At 32.3% G+C, this 13,179-nt stretch overlaps 6 protein-coding genes across 6 annotated transcripts; 4 read left to right on the top strand and 2 right to left on the bottom strand.

Moving 5' to 3' along the window:
* Nucleotides 1-121: 121 nt before the first annotated feature.
* cubi_03573 (zinc aminopeptidase N like metalloprotease) lies at nt 122-2,932 on the bottom strand (the record flags this gene model as incomplete). The annotated part of the gene is made up of 1 exon (XM_029020586.1): nt 122-2,932. One exon carries the CDS (start codon nt 2,930-2,932, stop codon nt 122-124), a length of 2,811 nt encoding a protein of 936 aa, XP_028875030.1.
* A 531-nt stretch (nt 2,933-3,463) lies between these two features.
* Nucleotides 3,464-4,438, top strand: cubi_03572 (uncharacterized protein; the record flags this gene model as incomplete). Its single annotated transcript, XM_029020585.1, has 1 exon — nt 3,464-4,438. One exon carries the CDS (start codon nt 3,464-3,466, stop codon nt 4,436-4,438), a length of 975 nt encoding a protein of 324 aa, XP_028875029.1.
* A 284-nt stretch (nt 4,439-4,722) lies between these two features.
* On the top strand, nt 4,723-5,189 carry cubi_03571 (uncharacterized protein; the record flags this gene model as incomplete). The annotated part of the gene is made up of 2 exons (XM_029020584.1): nt 4,723-4,852; nt 4,936-5,189. The coding sequence occupies 2 exons, from the start codon at nt 4,723-4,725 to the stop codon at nt 5,187-5,189; spliced, it is 384 nt and encodes a 127-aa protein (XP_028875028.1).
* Nucleotides 5,190-5,393: 204 nt separating this feature from the next.
* Nucleotides 5,394-6,921, top strand: cubi_03570 (RNA polymerase II CTD NL1 interacting protein like phosphatase; the record flags this gene model as incomplete). Its single annotated transcript, XM_029020583.1, has 3 exons — nt 5,394-5,488; nt 5,553-5,754; nt 5,920-6,921. The coding sequence occupies 3 exons, from the start codon at nt 5,394-5,396 to the stop codon at nt 6,919-6,921; spliced, it is 1,299 nt and encodes a 432-aa protein (XP_028875027.1).
* A 77-nt stretch (nt 6,922-6,998) lies between these two features.
* On the bottom strand, nt 6,999-8,084 carry cubi_03569 (RNA-binding protein; the record flags this gene model as incomplete). Its single annotated transcript, XM_029020582.1, has 1 exon — nt 6,999-8,084. One exon carries the CDS (start codon nt 8,082-8,084, stop codon nt 6,999-7,001), a length of 1,086 nt encoding a protein of 361 aa, XP_028875026.1.
* A 390-nt stretch (nt 8,085-8,474) lies between these two features.
* Nucleotides 8,475-12,515, top strand: cubi_03568 (uncharacterized protein; the record flags this gene model as incomplete). The annotated part of the gene is made up of 1 exon (XM_029020581.1): nt 8,475-12,515. The coding sequence occupies one exon, from the start codon at nt 8,475-8,477 to the stop codon at nt 12,513-12,515; it is 4,041 nt and encodes a 1,346-aa protein (XP_028875025.1).
* Between the last annotated feature and the right edge of the window lie 664 nt (nt 12,516-13,179).

Genomic DNA, 13,179 nt, shown 5'->3' with positions numbered 1-13,179 from the left:
AAGAAATCAAGAAAAATCCTCGCATTTCAAAACACTGAACTCAAATATTTCATGGAACAGCAGCAAACAAATATTACAGAAAATAAGGTCTACACAAGATTTTCTAGAAACCTACCGAAATTCAGAAATCAATGGAATTAAGAATTTCAGATGTATCTTTGGATAAACCAGGGGATTGAAGTATTCTTAAGACATTTTCCTTAATAAGATTGCGTCTTGCCTCATCAAGCTTCAAGACTTTTGTAAATGCCCTTGAAATAGATGCGGCCGACATTGGATTCACTTTGTCCATTGAAATGATTGCATCTGCAACAAAAGAATATCCAAGCCCGTCTTTCCTGTTAAACGCAACAAAATTGGATGCAAAAGTCCCGACTAGGGAGGAGAAAATTGTCGGATTGTCACGATACTTAATAAATTGCGGATCGGAGTGGTAAATATTGATCACACGCTCAACATTTTCAGGAATTAGACAACTAGCCTGAACAGAAAAATATTGATTCAATGTCGAAACATCATCAGTAGTTGCCTGTAACAAAGAATCCAGAGCCTGAATGCATTCGTTAGATTTGTAATCTGCTATTTGCAGTGCTGAAATTGCCCCGAGTTTACTTGTCATATAATTAAAGCGATTGTGTTGCTCAAAAGCTAATTTAGTTGCAAGATTGGGGTCCAATTTTGCAATAAAATCTAATAAAACATTCAACAATCTGCGTATTGCAATTGCCTCTACATTTACACCCTTACCATAAACAAATGGGCTTTGTGAAGGTAGTGCTGATAGATCTTCAGTAAGAACCTGGAATAAATCCAATATTTGAACTTTAAATTTCGACGCAAACAAGACTGTAAAGGCTCTGAAAGACTCAACAATAAGATCAAAGTCTGGTTCTGCAATAGATGCCAAGACTTGAGAGTAGCTTGGGATCTTAAGTGTGTATGAGGCAACCATTGGCGAAATTGTACCATTCGGATTTTTAGAAGTCCTTATCTTTGAAATAAATGACTCAAAACAACTAAGAATTGTTTTTGAAAGAATATTTTCTATGATTGAGCTTGGTGAGATTTCTTGTGAAGAGTTGGAGGCTGCTTGGATCAGAATTTTTTTAAACAAGGTTTGAGCTGCATCATAACGGTTATACTCATCTGTATCAAATGCAAAAAGAAACGCTAACTCTTCGTCTGAACGAGGTGTTTTAAATCTCAAATTTACGGGTGCTGAGAAACCTCTCAGAATTGACGCTACTGGTGTTTCCCACACTCCATCTAGGACAAATGTCTGCTGCTGCTCTTTAAGAATCAATGTTTCCGATTGCCTTATCTCTTTACAAGAATCTTTCCCTATTAACCCTACCACAACTGGGATATAAAAGGGTCTTTTTTTAGGTTGTTCTGGAGTTGGACTGCAGCGCTGTCGAAGTGTAATTGAACACGTTCCATCAACTTTGTTATAACAAGTAGAAATGACTTCAACCTCAGGTGTGCCAGCTTGATCGTACCAACGCTCAAATTGCGAAAAGTCATAGTTATTGGCATCTTCCATTGCTCTTCTGAAATCGTCGCAAGTAACGGCCTGTCCGTCATGGCGAGCAAAGTAAAGATCAATACCCTTTCGGAATCCCTCACGGCCAAGGATGGTTTCATACATCCTCACAACTTCCGCCCCTTTCCTATATACTGTGCAAGTGTACAAATTGTTAGTTGAAACAATAGAATCGGGTCTTATAGGATGTGCAAGTGGTCCAGAATCTTCCTGGAACTGAAAGTTGCGCAGTACTTCGATATCTCCTAATTGTTCAGACAGCCTGTCGATGCAGTCACGAGAAAATTCCTGATCCCTATAAACCGTTAAACCTTCTTTTAAAGTAAGTTGGAACCAATCTCTGCATGTGACTCTATTTCCTGTGTAGTTATGAAAATATTCATGCCCAACTATTGAAAGTATGTTCGTAAAGAAATAGTCGGGGGTGACATTTTCAGATGCCAAAAGACACGAACAATTAAAAATATTCAAACTCTTGTTTTCCATAGCTCCAAAATTGAACGACTCAACTGCTACAATATTAAAAATTTCGAGATCATACTCTAATCCAAAACGATCTTCATCCCATTTCATTGCCAACTTCAAAGATTCCATTGCTAATCTCAATCTATCTACATACTTGGGTTCACTGTAAACAAACAACCTGACGGACTTTCCAGATCTTGTGACAAATTTGTCCTCCAATCTTCCCAAAACTCCAGCAACGACGGCAAAAAGATAACAAGGCTTCGGGAAGGGGTCCACATATATTGCAAAATGTCGATTATCTGAACCTTGAACATCACCCTTTTCAAGCAAATTCCCATTTGATAGCAAAACAGGAGACTTAGTTTTATCTGCCTCAATTCTAACCCTAAATTTGCACATTACATCGGGTCTGTCTAAAAAGAATGTTATATTTCTGAAACCATCAGATTCACATTGTGTAGAATAAACTCCTGCAGAGTAGTATAATCCCATATTTTTGGTATTTTTTTCAGGGAAAATTTCTACAACTGTCTCAAGTGTAAATTGCTGGTCTTTATTTGGGAGTAAGCTGCTTGATATTACAAGTTTACCATCTGGGCCATCAGGTTGAAAATAACCCTTGTATAAATTTTTTTCTAAAATCGCACCATTTAATTTCACCGAAACTAGCTTCAAACAATTACCATCCAATGACAAATCACCTCTGAACGATGAGCTTGGATTTCTCCTCATAATAATTACTGAAGAAACCACAGTTACGCCATCCCTTATATTAATATCTAAATCAACATGATCAATTAAGAAATTCGGAATTTTGTAATCTTTACGATAAATGCGATCCTGAGAATGAGTAGACTTTAACACATTCAGATTACATATTGTCAAATCTTTACAACCGCACCTTCCAAATAAATTTCCCATTTTAATTGTTTAATGAGAACGGCTCAATGCTTCTTGCAAAAAGAGAAAAAAAAAATACAAATTTGTTGATCAAAATGTATACTTTTGGCACTTCAAATAACAACTGTTTGGTATATTACCTGTTTACTACTACAGGTTTGCCCTAGTCAACTAATTCCAATGTCTAATTTTTGTTTGTTCCTCCAATCTACTAAAAATAGCTTAGGTAAATCTTGTCTCGTAATAAAGATCCATTACCGCCATAAACAAATAGATATAGCACACAGTGGGCATAATATGCTCCCGCCATGTAAGACAAATTGAAAAATCATTGTGGAGCTGCTCAGAACCTACAATTAGATCTAGTTATATAATTTTATAGGCGCGATGCCAATATTAATTTTATCGCCTTGTATTGTCTGCAAATTTTTTTTTGAATATTTGACTCGTTTATAACTTTAATCGTCTTCACAAATCAAGTTTCTGTTTTACCTTTCCCCACCCCCGCCCCCTTCCCCCCAGCAATATAAAATTGCTTAAATTAAAAAATCGATGTCAAGTTTGGATAGTTACTCAAAAAGCTATGACGATCTTCTGGTACATCAACTAATGCTTCAAGATGTGGAAAGAGTTGAAGCATATAAAAGATCTTTTGAAGAGAATAAAGAACTGTTTAGAGGAAAAATCGTTTTGGATGTAGGATGTGGAACAGGAATTTTATCTATGCTTGCAGCAAAATGCGGAGCTGAAACAGTATTCGCTGTGGACGGGAGCAATATATCACTACTAGCAAAAAAAATTGTTGAGGACAACGACTTATCAAAGGTAGTGCAAATCATTCATGGGACTATAGAAGAAATTGAGCTCCCCGTTAGTCAAGTTGATATCATTATTTCTGAATGGATGGGTTTCTATTTGTTACACGAAGGAATGCTTGACAGTGTAATTTTTGCTAGAGATAAATGGCTAAATCCCAAAACCGGTCTTATTTTTCCTAGAAAAGCGTCTTTGTACGTATCATTAGTAGAAATCGAAGATTTCTGGGATAAAAATATTGAAGGAATCAATAATATCCAAGGATTTGATTATACTTCAATGGGAAAAATAATACGCTCTAGTTATATGAAGTCGCCTTTAATACTTGGTGTAGAATCAAAAAATGTTGAAAATTTTTCCTATGAACAGATATTTAATGTGGATCTTCTGAAAATTAAAACTGTCAGCGAACTTGACAATATTGAATCATATTTTACTCTTCAAGTGAAAAAAAATACAGATTTTGTTCATGGATTTATAGTGTGGTTTGATGTAGAATTCCCTTCTTACCGTTCCGATGCTGTTGTGTTGTCCACATCTCCTTATAATAAACCTACGCATTGGAAGCAAACTATAATATTATTTCAAGATTGCATGGAAGCAAAGGCAGGGCTTAAAATAAAGTGTTTCGCGAAACTCGAGAGGTGCACTAGTGAAGATAAAAGGTGTTATACTATTTCTATCGAAGTACAAGATGCAAGTTTCGAATAGTCTTAAGTCATGAGTTTATGAAACGATTTGTTTCGCTGTATTGTATATATTCGAGATTTGAATAGTATGCAAATCACGCTCTATTCAAGTTTTACTATTAATTGTCATTAACAAGTAAAATATTGAACTCAATTTTTATATAGTTTATTATTAGTATTTATTCTTTTTTTTTTAGTCTCTAGATCACATAAAGTCAGAAATACGTTTATGTCTACTCAACGTAATGTTCTGATCCATTATAATTAAAGAGAAATAGAAACAAAATTAAGCTGATTTTAATAAATATGTTGGCTCCCTGGATTGTTCCAGTTATTGTTACTTTGGCAGTTTTCCTGCTTATTGCGGTTTTCATACTTATGTGGACACTCCTAAGAACCTCACATAGGTTTACACCTAAAGCTAAATCATTTGCTGGTAAGTTGTAAATTGATCAATTCTTTGTTCTAATTTCCAATCCCTACATTGCACAAATTATCTTACTTTTACATAAATATCAGATCACGAAAAGGCAATCAATGAATTTCAATCAAATGTTTTGATAAATGCAAATGATTCAAGTCAACAATATGTTCCTCCACAGACATACGTTCAACCTCAACATTTTCAAAGTCACCAAATGAGCAATCACCCACACGACGAAATGCATATTCATAAATGCTGTAATCATCAGCATTCAAAATGCAGCCACATCTATGCTCAAAATGATAATCACCAGATTAATGATCAGCACTGTTGTGAATGTCATGCTTAAAAGAAATTAAATATTTTGACAAAATATTATAAAGATTTCTTAGGGTAAAATGTTAATTAATGAAAGGAAATAATATATTTCACAAAGTCCAAATCCTCATATCGTAAAAATTTGTTGATTAACGATTTTTAATTAGCCATTTATTATATTTTTAATTATATTTTTGCGGGAGGTAGTCAACACTTAAACAAATCTGTCAAAGAAATGGATCGAAAAGACCAAATTATTCAATACATCTTAATTAGATCAGATCTCGGATGGAGTCAAGGTTCAATTATAGCTCAGGCCTGTCATGCAAGGTTAGTTATATATTACTGAATTTGTTTAAACGGCCCATTCTCAAATGTATTGAATTCAACAAAGCTCTGCAGCTATTTTTGAAAATATTGAAAAAGAATCTGTTAAAGAATACCTTAGAGAAATTAACGAAATGAGAAAAGTTGTTCTTAACTGTCCAGATGAAAAAACTTTAAGAAGTGTTTCATCTGATCTTAAAGCCAAGAAAATACTCCATAAACTCTGGATAGAGTTACCAGAAAATATTCCTACATGTATTGCAACAATGGTAAGTGCAAATATAACACCTATTCATTGAATTATTGTTTCCATGTTTTTAAAGCCAAGTTATAGAAGCACGCTGGCACCTCACTTTAAGATGTTTAAATTGTTCTAATTAGATTTTACTGGCGGGCAGGGATTTCTTGAAATTCTAGCTTCTAATAAAATTTAGATGCTTGTAAACGCTTTTTTAAAATGTTCTAGGCAAAATATGCTAATTTCCCCGCATGCCTCTATTTTCTTTATAAAAAATTTAAATATACAACTTCTATACAAACGCTCGTATCGAAATGTCTTTGAGAGGCTAGGTCAAAAGAATTGCGCTTTATTGTTTAAAAACCATTCTAGAAACTTTAACTATGCAAGCTGCAGTGGAGCAAAACTCAATGAATCCAGGAATCTTAGTAAAGGCTTGTTTGGAATGGGGATCACAATATGTTTTGGTTATTTCCTTATTAAAAAAAAAGCAATTAGTGTATCCGAATTTTGTAATAAATTCGAGAATTTTAATGATTGGAGCTATAATTTGTTACTAGATCAAATTAATAAACTAATTCCTCCTGACAATGAACCTTTGTTACCTGATTTTGATCAGCTTGGATATCCGGAAAATTTACCAACTCTTGTAGTTGGCCTGCGTGGGTTAATTTGTGAAATTACTCATTCTAGAAAAAATGGTTGGGGGATCGTAAAAAGGCCAGGTGTTGATCAATTTTTTAATGTGTTAAAGAATTATTATGAAATTGTTATTTGGAGTGATGAATCATTTCCAATTCCAAACGAAATTATTGAAAAATGGAACTTACCCATAATTGGAATCCTAGATAAAAACCACTTTTCAAAAACTGATGGAAAATTGTTCAAAAATCTCGGTTGTCTTGGAAGAAATTTGAATAGGGTAATTCTTGTTGATAACGAATCATACTCCGCAAAGATTCAACATGAAAACTCTATCGTACTTCCTGTATTCAAAGGTGATCCGTATGACAACGAACTTGTTTCAATAATTGATTTGTTAAAAGCAGCGGCTTTACAACCTGGTGACGTAAGAGAATACTTAAAGAGGTTCAGGTGTAATAATACGAAAATTGGAACCAAGTTTAATGAATACAAGAAAACCATTTCGGAAAAAAGTCAAGTACAAAGAAGATTTAGCAAGTTTTTTCTGAAATAAATTAATAAAATACTAATTATTTGAATTATACTAAATTTACTAAATTTTAATATAGAGATAACTTTGCTTATTATTTTTTATGTTTCTTCACGTAAATTCCCATCTTTATTGTAATTATTAAACAAGGCATTTTCTTCTTTTCTTTTCTCTTTTAACAATATTTCCTTTTTTTCCAATTTTTTTAACTCATCGCTGCTTTTTCTGACAAAACGATGGTAAATAACAGCTCCATCGCAAACCTCGTCAACAACCTTAACAAGTCTCATTGATATTCTTGGACCGAGCTCTTTTAAAGATACGGAAACCTTTCCTGTATAAATACCGCTTCTTTCTGACAATCCCATTTGGCTTTCATCACGATTTCCACTTGAAATTGGTATTTTTACTTCCACTTCGTCATCAACTTCGCTATCTGAGGCGCAAGCTCCATTTTCCGAAGATAAAACATAATCAGCCATATCGTCCCCTCTTCCAATAGAGTAGAGTTTTTGATCTCTTGTCTTTAGTAATAACTTCTTAATTGATTTTGATACTCCTGCTGGACGGCGTATAATTGCATAGTGCCTTAATTCAAACAATTGACTATCTTTATTATATTCAATAAGAACAACTCTTTTACAAGATCTTATTTGTATCTTTGTCAGATCAATTGCAGGAAACATTCCATTAATCATAGTTCGAAGTAAATACAAAGGTATGGAACCAGAGGAATTATCTGAAGGTAAATTCTTCATTCCATTTAATACTAATAATGGGGATGTTAAATAGTCTGAACTACAGCTTCTAGGCCTTTTTTGTGAAGATCTAATATCGTGCATTAAGCTGAAATTCTCGATTTTAAATGTTGCAGTTGGGCCAGAAGGTAATACAATTATTCGAAGATATGCGCCAGATGTTGTTTGACTTAAAGCAAGAATATGTGATATTCCCAGTGGGCCTGCAATACTAACAAAATCCTTGATCTTGTTATATTTATTTTCCTGTAATTTTATTGCGCTCCATGGAGACATTAGATATCTTAAATCCATTACCAAGCTTTTTAACTGCTTAATAACCTTGCCTTTTCTTAATACAAAACATTTTGGAATAGACTTGAGCTCCTCCTCAACAAGTTCCTTTGTATGAGTTCTTGTTTTCTTTCTTCTCCCGTGTTGCTTAGGCATTAATGCAATCAACTATGAATTTATCAAGAAAAAATGTATTAATTTAAAAATTAGTTAATATTTAACAGTTTTTAGATATGAAATAAATATAAATCAAGTGAATATACACATATATGTCATTAGCTCTTCTAAGATTTGTTTAGTTTATGCTATAGACCTTTACAAAAAAAAGAAACAGCTCTCTTAAATAAACCGGTAAAGTCAGCCCTAACGGGTAGACATAACGTTATATGCATAACGGTATAGAAGCTTGTCCATTATATTTTAATTACCGTTATTCTATCAAGTCTTAGCTAAATATATTTAGATTGTTATTAAAAGAAAGTTTTTTAATTATGCTTTTTAATAACTAATTTTGGCTTGAAAAAGACAATTAAGGTGCAAATAATTATGGATCCACTAGTTTTGGATTTAGAGGAAACTCTCAAGTTATCATCCCTCAAAAAAGAATCATATTTAGAAGCATATAAAAGTTTTTTAGTTATCAAGGAATCAATCACTTCCAGAAATGGATTTTGTACAGTTCCTATGCTCATTCATCTAACTTTTGAAGCGATTGAAAAACTTCTTACAGAAAACAAATTTGGTGATAATATCTATACAAGTAAAGATCAGAAAACTCTTGCTGGCCTGTTAATCCTACAAAAAAAAATCTTGGGAGTTTTGGATATGAATGTTTTAGGAATAAACTATCTAGCTATTTCACAGGTAATTATTAACCGATTGGTTGGCACTTTAGTTATTATTTCTAAAAACGAACACACAAAAATTGAAATATTTCAGGTAGTTTCTGCATTGAAGCAATTTTGTTTAATTTTTGATAGTATTCAACTGAGCCCCAAAGTATTTACTACTTTAATGGAAATTCTTTTAGAAATTCGTATTCCCAAAAAACAAAAATTCGAGATCCAGGTTTGCATTATTGATTTAATAAAAATGGTTCCAGACAACTCACTTATTCTACTTTCCATTCACAAACTAGCATTATACTATCTCTCAATATACGCGCAGAGACAGTTAGATGCATCTAAAGGGTTTGCTTCAGAATATAATGAACAAATTTTACTTCCAATTAACCAACTTTACTTTTCGCTGGTTAACTTCTTTGATCAAAGTCAAATAAAGGAATATCTAAATACTTTGTTACAGCTCTGTACTTTGAAGCAACACAGATTTTTTTCAAAATATGCCTTCGAATGTTTGAAAAGTCAAGCATTTTTATTAGAAAAAGTTAATTTTGAATCTAAACATATTTGGATTCCTTCATATACACTAGAAAATCTTACAAACGATTTTAAAGAAATAAAGGATGATGTTTTGATAAGGGCATATTTAGAAACTTGTATTAACTGCTTAAATTATGTCTTATTAAATTCCGTCGAAAAAGATAATCAACCATTAAATATGGGCACTTCAATAGATATATTTATTCACTCTTTAAAGCAGTTCATGTTTACAACCGATTTTGTTATTCACTCTACAGTTCTTAATTCTTTAATAGAGCTTGTTTTTAAATTCAAAGAGAGCATATTAGACTATCCAATATTAGAAAATAGTTTTGGAAAGCATGATTTATTTGAATTACTAATATCAAAATTATTACCATTATGTTCTTCAATGTTGGATGATTACAGACATAAACCTTCATGGTCAGAATTGTTGAGACTGCTGGTGATTATGATTGAATCATGGGATGAATTAGTAATAATTAATTATTATCACAGTAATGTGGAATTATTAAGAATTAAAAGGAATATTGGGATCGAGTTGTTTGATGAAGTTATTACTAAAACTTTAAATATGGCGTCGGTTGCACTTTGTGGTGTATCAGATCATCCATCTTTTGAATACAAAGATCTTTTAAACTTAAAGGAAGAACTTAGAAGAATTGTAGGATCGATTACAAGAGCGTTTGGGCCGAAGTTGGTATTGAAGAAAAGACCTTTATCATTTGATACCGTTGAATTATCCGATCGTAATTTTGCAATAAAGAGTAATTCTTGGTTACTTCCATTACTAAGAGTTCATATTACTAGAACAGAACTCTCTTTCTTTATTAAAGATCTCCTCCCAATAGCACTTAAACTAAACACATATTGCTCTAATTATCAGGTTACTGAACCCAACTATGCTAGATTATATAATATTCTTGAAGAGCAAGTTTGGGCTTTACTTCCGGGCTTTTTTGATGAACCACTTGATTTCATTGAAACTTTTGGAAGTAACGACGGAAACCTAAGGTCATATATGATACAGTTACTGGAAAGAGCTGGTATGAGGGACCATATATGCAATGCTCTTTTGAGAATTTCTAGACAAACTTTTATAGGTCGTGGTCTTTCAAATGACAATGAAGATGACTTTTATGATGCAAGAAAAATGAGTAATATTGATAATAGAAAATATCACGTTGCAATAAAAACTTGGATGAAAAACACAGAAGCCTTAACTCTACATTCAAATACATTTCTTTCACTCCTGATAGTCAAATTCTTAAACTGCAATTCAGAAAATAATAAAGAAAACCAAGCGAATATAACAAAGGAACAAGAATCTCAACATTATCTAACTTGTATCCAGAATCTCGTTCCTTTCTGTGACGAATCTGTTTTGCAAAAAAACCTAAAGAACTTCTACACTGTCTGGGAAAATTTGGCTCAAGGAGTAGAATCTTCAAAATTACCTTTCTCATGTGGTAAAATTATTGCGCTTTTAGATGTGGCAATAATGATGTTTAAACGTATCAGTGTTGATAATATCAATTCAATCATTTTTTACTTCCTTCGACTATTGAAAGTTTTAATGATGCGAGACTCTAAAGAGCACCTTAATGTAAGAACGCAATTACTAAGAAGACTCTATAAAGGCTTAAAAGTAGGTCTTGAAACACTTAGAGACCGTACCAAAACATGTTTAGGATTTAAGAATCAGCTGTCTGAATTATGGCAAATCATTGTTTTGGATAGTGGTAAATGTCCTGTTAACTCTCTAAAGCATAGATTAAGTTGCCTCAGAGTGTTTATCCAGTTATTAAAGAAAATAGAAGATAAAGAATTTGTTCTCCATTTTGGTAAAAGTCAAATCATTAACAATTTAATTCCGGAGATTCTATTTAGCATTAGAGAACCGAATGCAACTGTAAGAATAAATGCGATGGCACTTCTAAAATCCTTAATTGAATGTTATATAGAATATGATCAATTTCTGGAGACAATAATCATAAAAATAATCACACTTTCTCAAATCAACACTGGACAAATTAAAAATGGCTACATAGAAGTTTCATGTATAATTTCCTTATCTAAGATAGTTTTTGATTACGGCGATCTAATGCAGAATGGTTCTACAATTCAGAATAATTCTATTTTACAATTGATTGTAAACTTTATTGTTCATTCTTTAAATAACGTAAATCCATTAATTTATGTGAATAGCCTTAAATGCATTAAAATATGCCTTTTCCGTCTAGACAACGACTTTATGTGGAATTATACTCCGAATATTATTTCAAATATATTGGATAACCAACATTGTGCTTTAAAATTCCGTATGCATGTTAGAAAGATCTTAATTTCGATCATTAAAAAATTTGGTGCTGAAAAGACTCTTCAAGTGTTTCCTACACAACATTATCAATTATATAGATATTTAATCAGGAAAATGAGTAAATTGTCTAGGAAAAAAACATTTAAAAATAGCCAAGATACATTCGATAACATATTTGATGAAGTTGAGGAGTTTGACTCTAAAGAATTGATTTTAAATAATGAAGAAATCACCCATTCTTTACCATACGATGATGAATTTTCAAGTGATGAGGAACTTGATAGTAAGAGAAAACGATCATTTGGAGTTAAAGTGAGTAAAAGCTCACAAATGAAACAAATCATCTCAAATAATTATAAAGATACAGGTAAATCTCTTACAATTGTTGATGATGGCTATGGAAATGTGATTAACCCAATTGATTTATTGAGTTCAGAAGCATCCTCTAGAATTCTTTGTTCAGTTCCAAACAAAATAATTAATAGGTCTAATATTATTAGCGATCGAACCGTGGAATTTGATAAAGTTTTGAATAAAGTTATTATTAATGAAGAATCTAAGCTTGGTAATATTGAAGCCGCTGATCAAGATCTTGAAACTGATTACAAACCATCATCAACACACGAAACCGTTAAACCTTACAAAAGAACTTTGTATTCTACCACTCGGAATAATCAAAATCAAAAAAAGAGGCCAAGAAAACAACATGTAACTGTTAAAAGTGCGAAGGAATTCAAGAGTAAAAATGCAAAAGGCGATATTTCGAGAAATGGAGTACAACCATTTGCATATATGAGGCTTAACCCAGCATTATCAAAGGAAAAACATAAGTTAAGTGCAACTAAGTCCCTTTCTACCATTTTTAACAAAAAAAGTAGAAATTAGGTAATTAATTAATTTTAATGTTTCTAATTAATAAACTATATTTATATGTAAATATACATCTAAAACTCCTTATTCAATATCCATCGATAGTAAAACTGACTTATTTGTCGTTAAATCCAGGCCATAAACTTATCCGAGACCTGCACCTCCATTGCTAATTTTCAATAGATATCTAATTCATTACACAAAAACGAATTTTTCCGCACGAATACCCCAGTATTTATGCCCATACTAATGAACTCTAACTTAAGTGCAAAATTCAACCACAAAATAAATCGACTTAGAGGCGAAAAAGTAACCGTTCCACTAAGTAGACGAGATAAATATCCAAAATACCACCACAACTCGTAAGGCTTATTGGGGAGATCAGTAAAGATTAAAAAGTAAAAGAAGAAAGAGATAAAATTGTCAGCAGCATTAAATCAACCAATCTGATGGGAAAAAAACAGCTGAACAAGAGCTATATAGTCACAGATAACACTGAGCTAGTAATAGCATTTAATTAAAGATATGAGTGCAAGCCATTTATTCACGATTATATTGTAATAATATGAGGAATCTATTAATAGTTTTATTTGTAAATTTTAATATTCCAGTTATTAAAGAAAATTGGCCACACTGGCTAAAACTACTAAATATGCCCACCACCATTAAAAAACTTAAC

This window comes from Cryptosporidium ubiquitum (genome assembly GCF_001865345.1).
Source record: "Cryptosporidium ubiquitum isolate 39726 chromosome Unknown contig_3, whole genome shotgun sequence".
In the NCBI taxonomy this organism is placed as follows: Eukaryota; Apicomplexa; class Conoidasida; order Eucoccidiorida; family Cryptosporidiidae; genus Cryptosporidium; species Cryptosporidium ubiquitum.
Note: the sequence above shows the minus strand (reverse complement) of the source record. Positions and strands in the feature narration are given on the sequence as shown.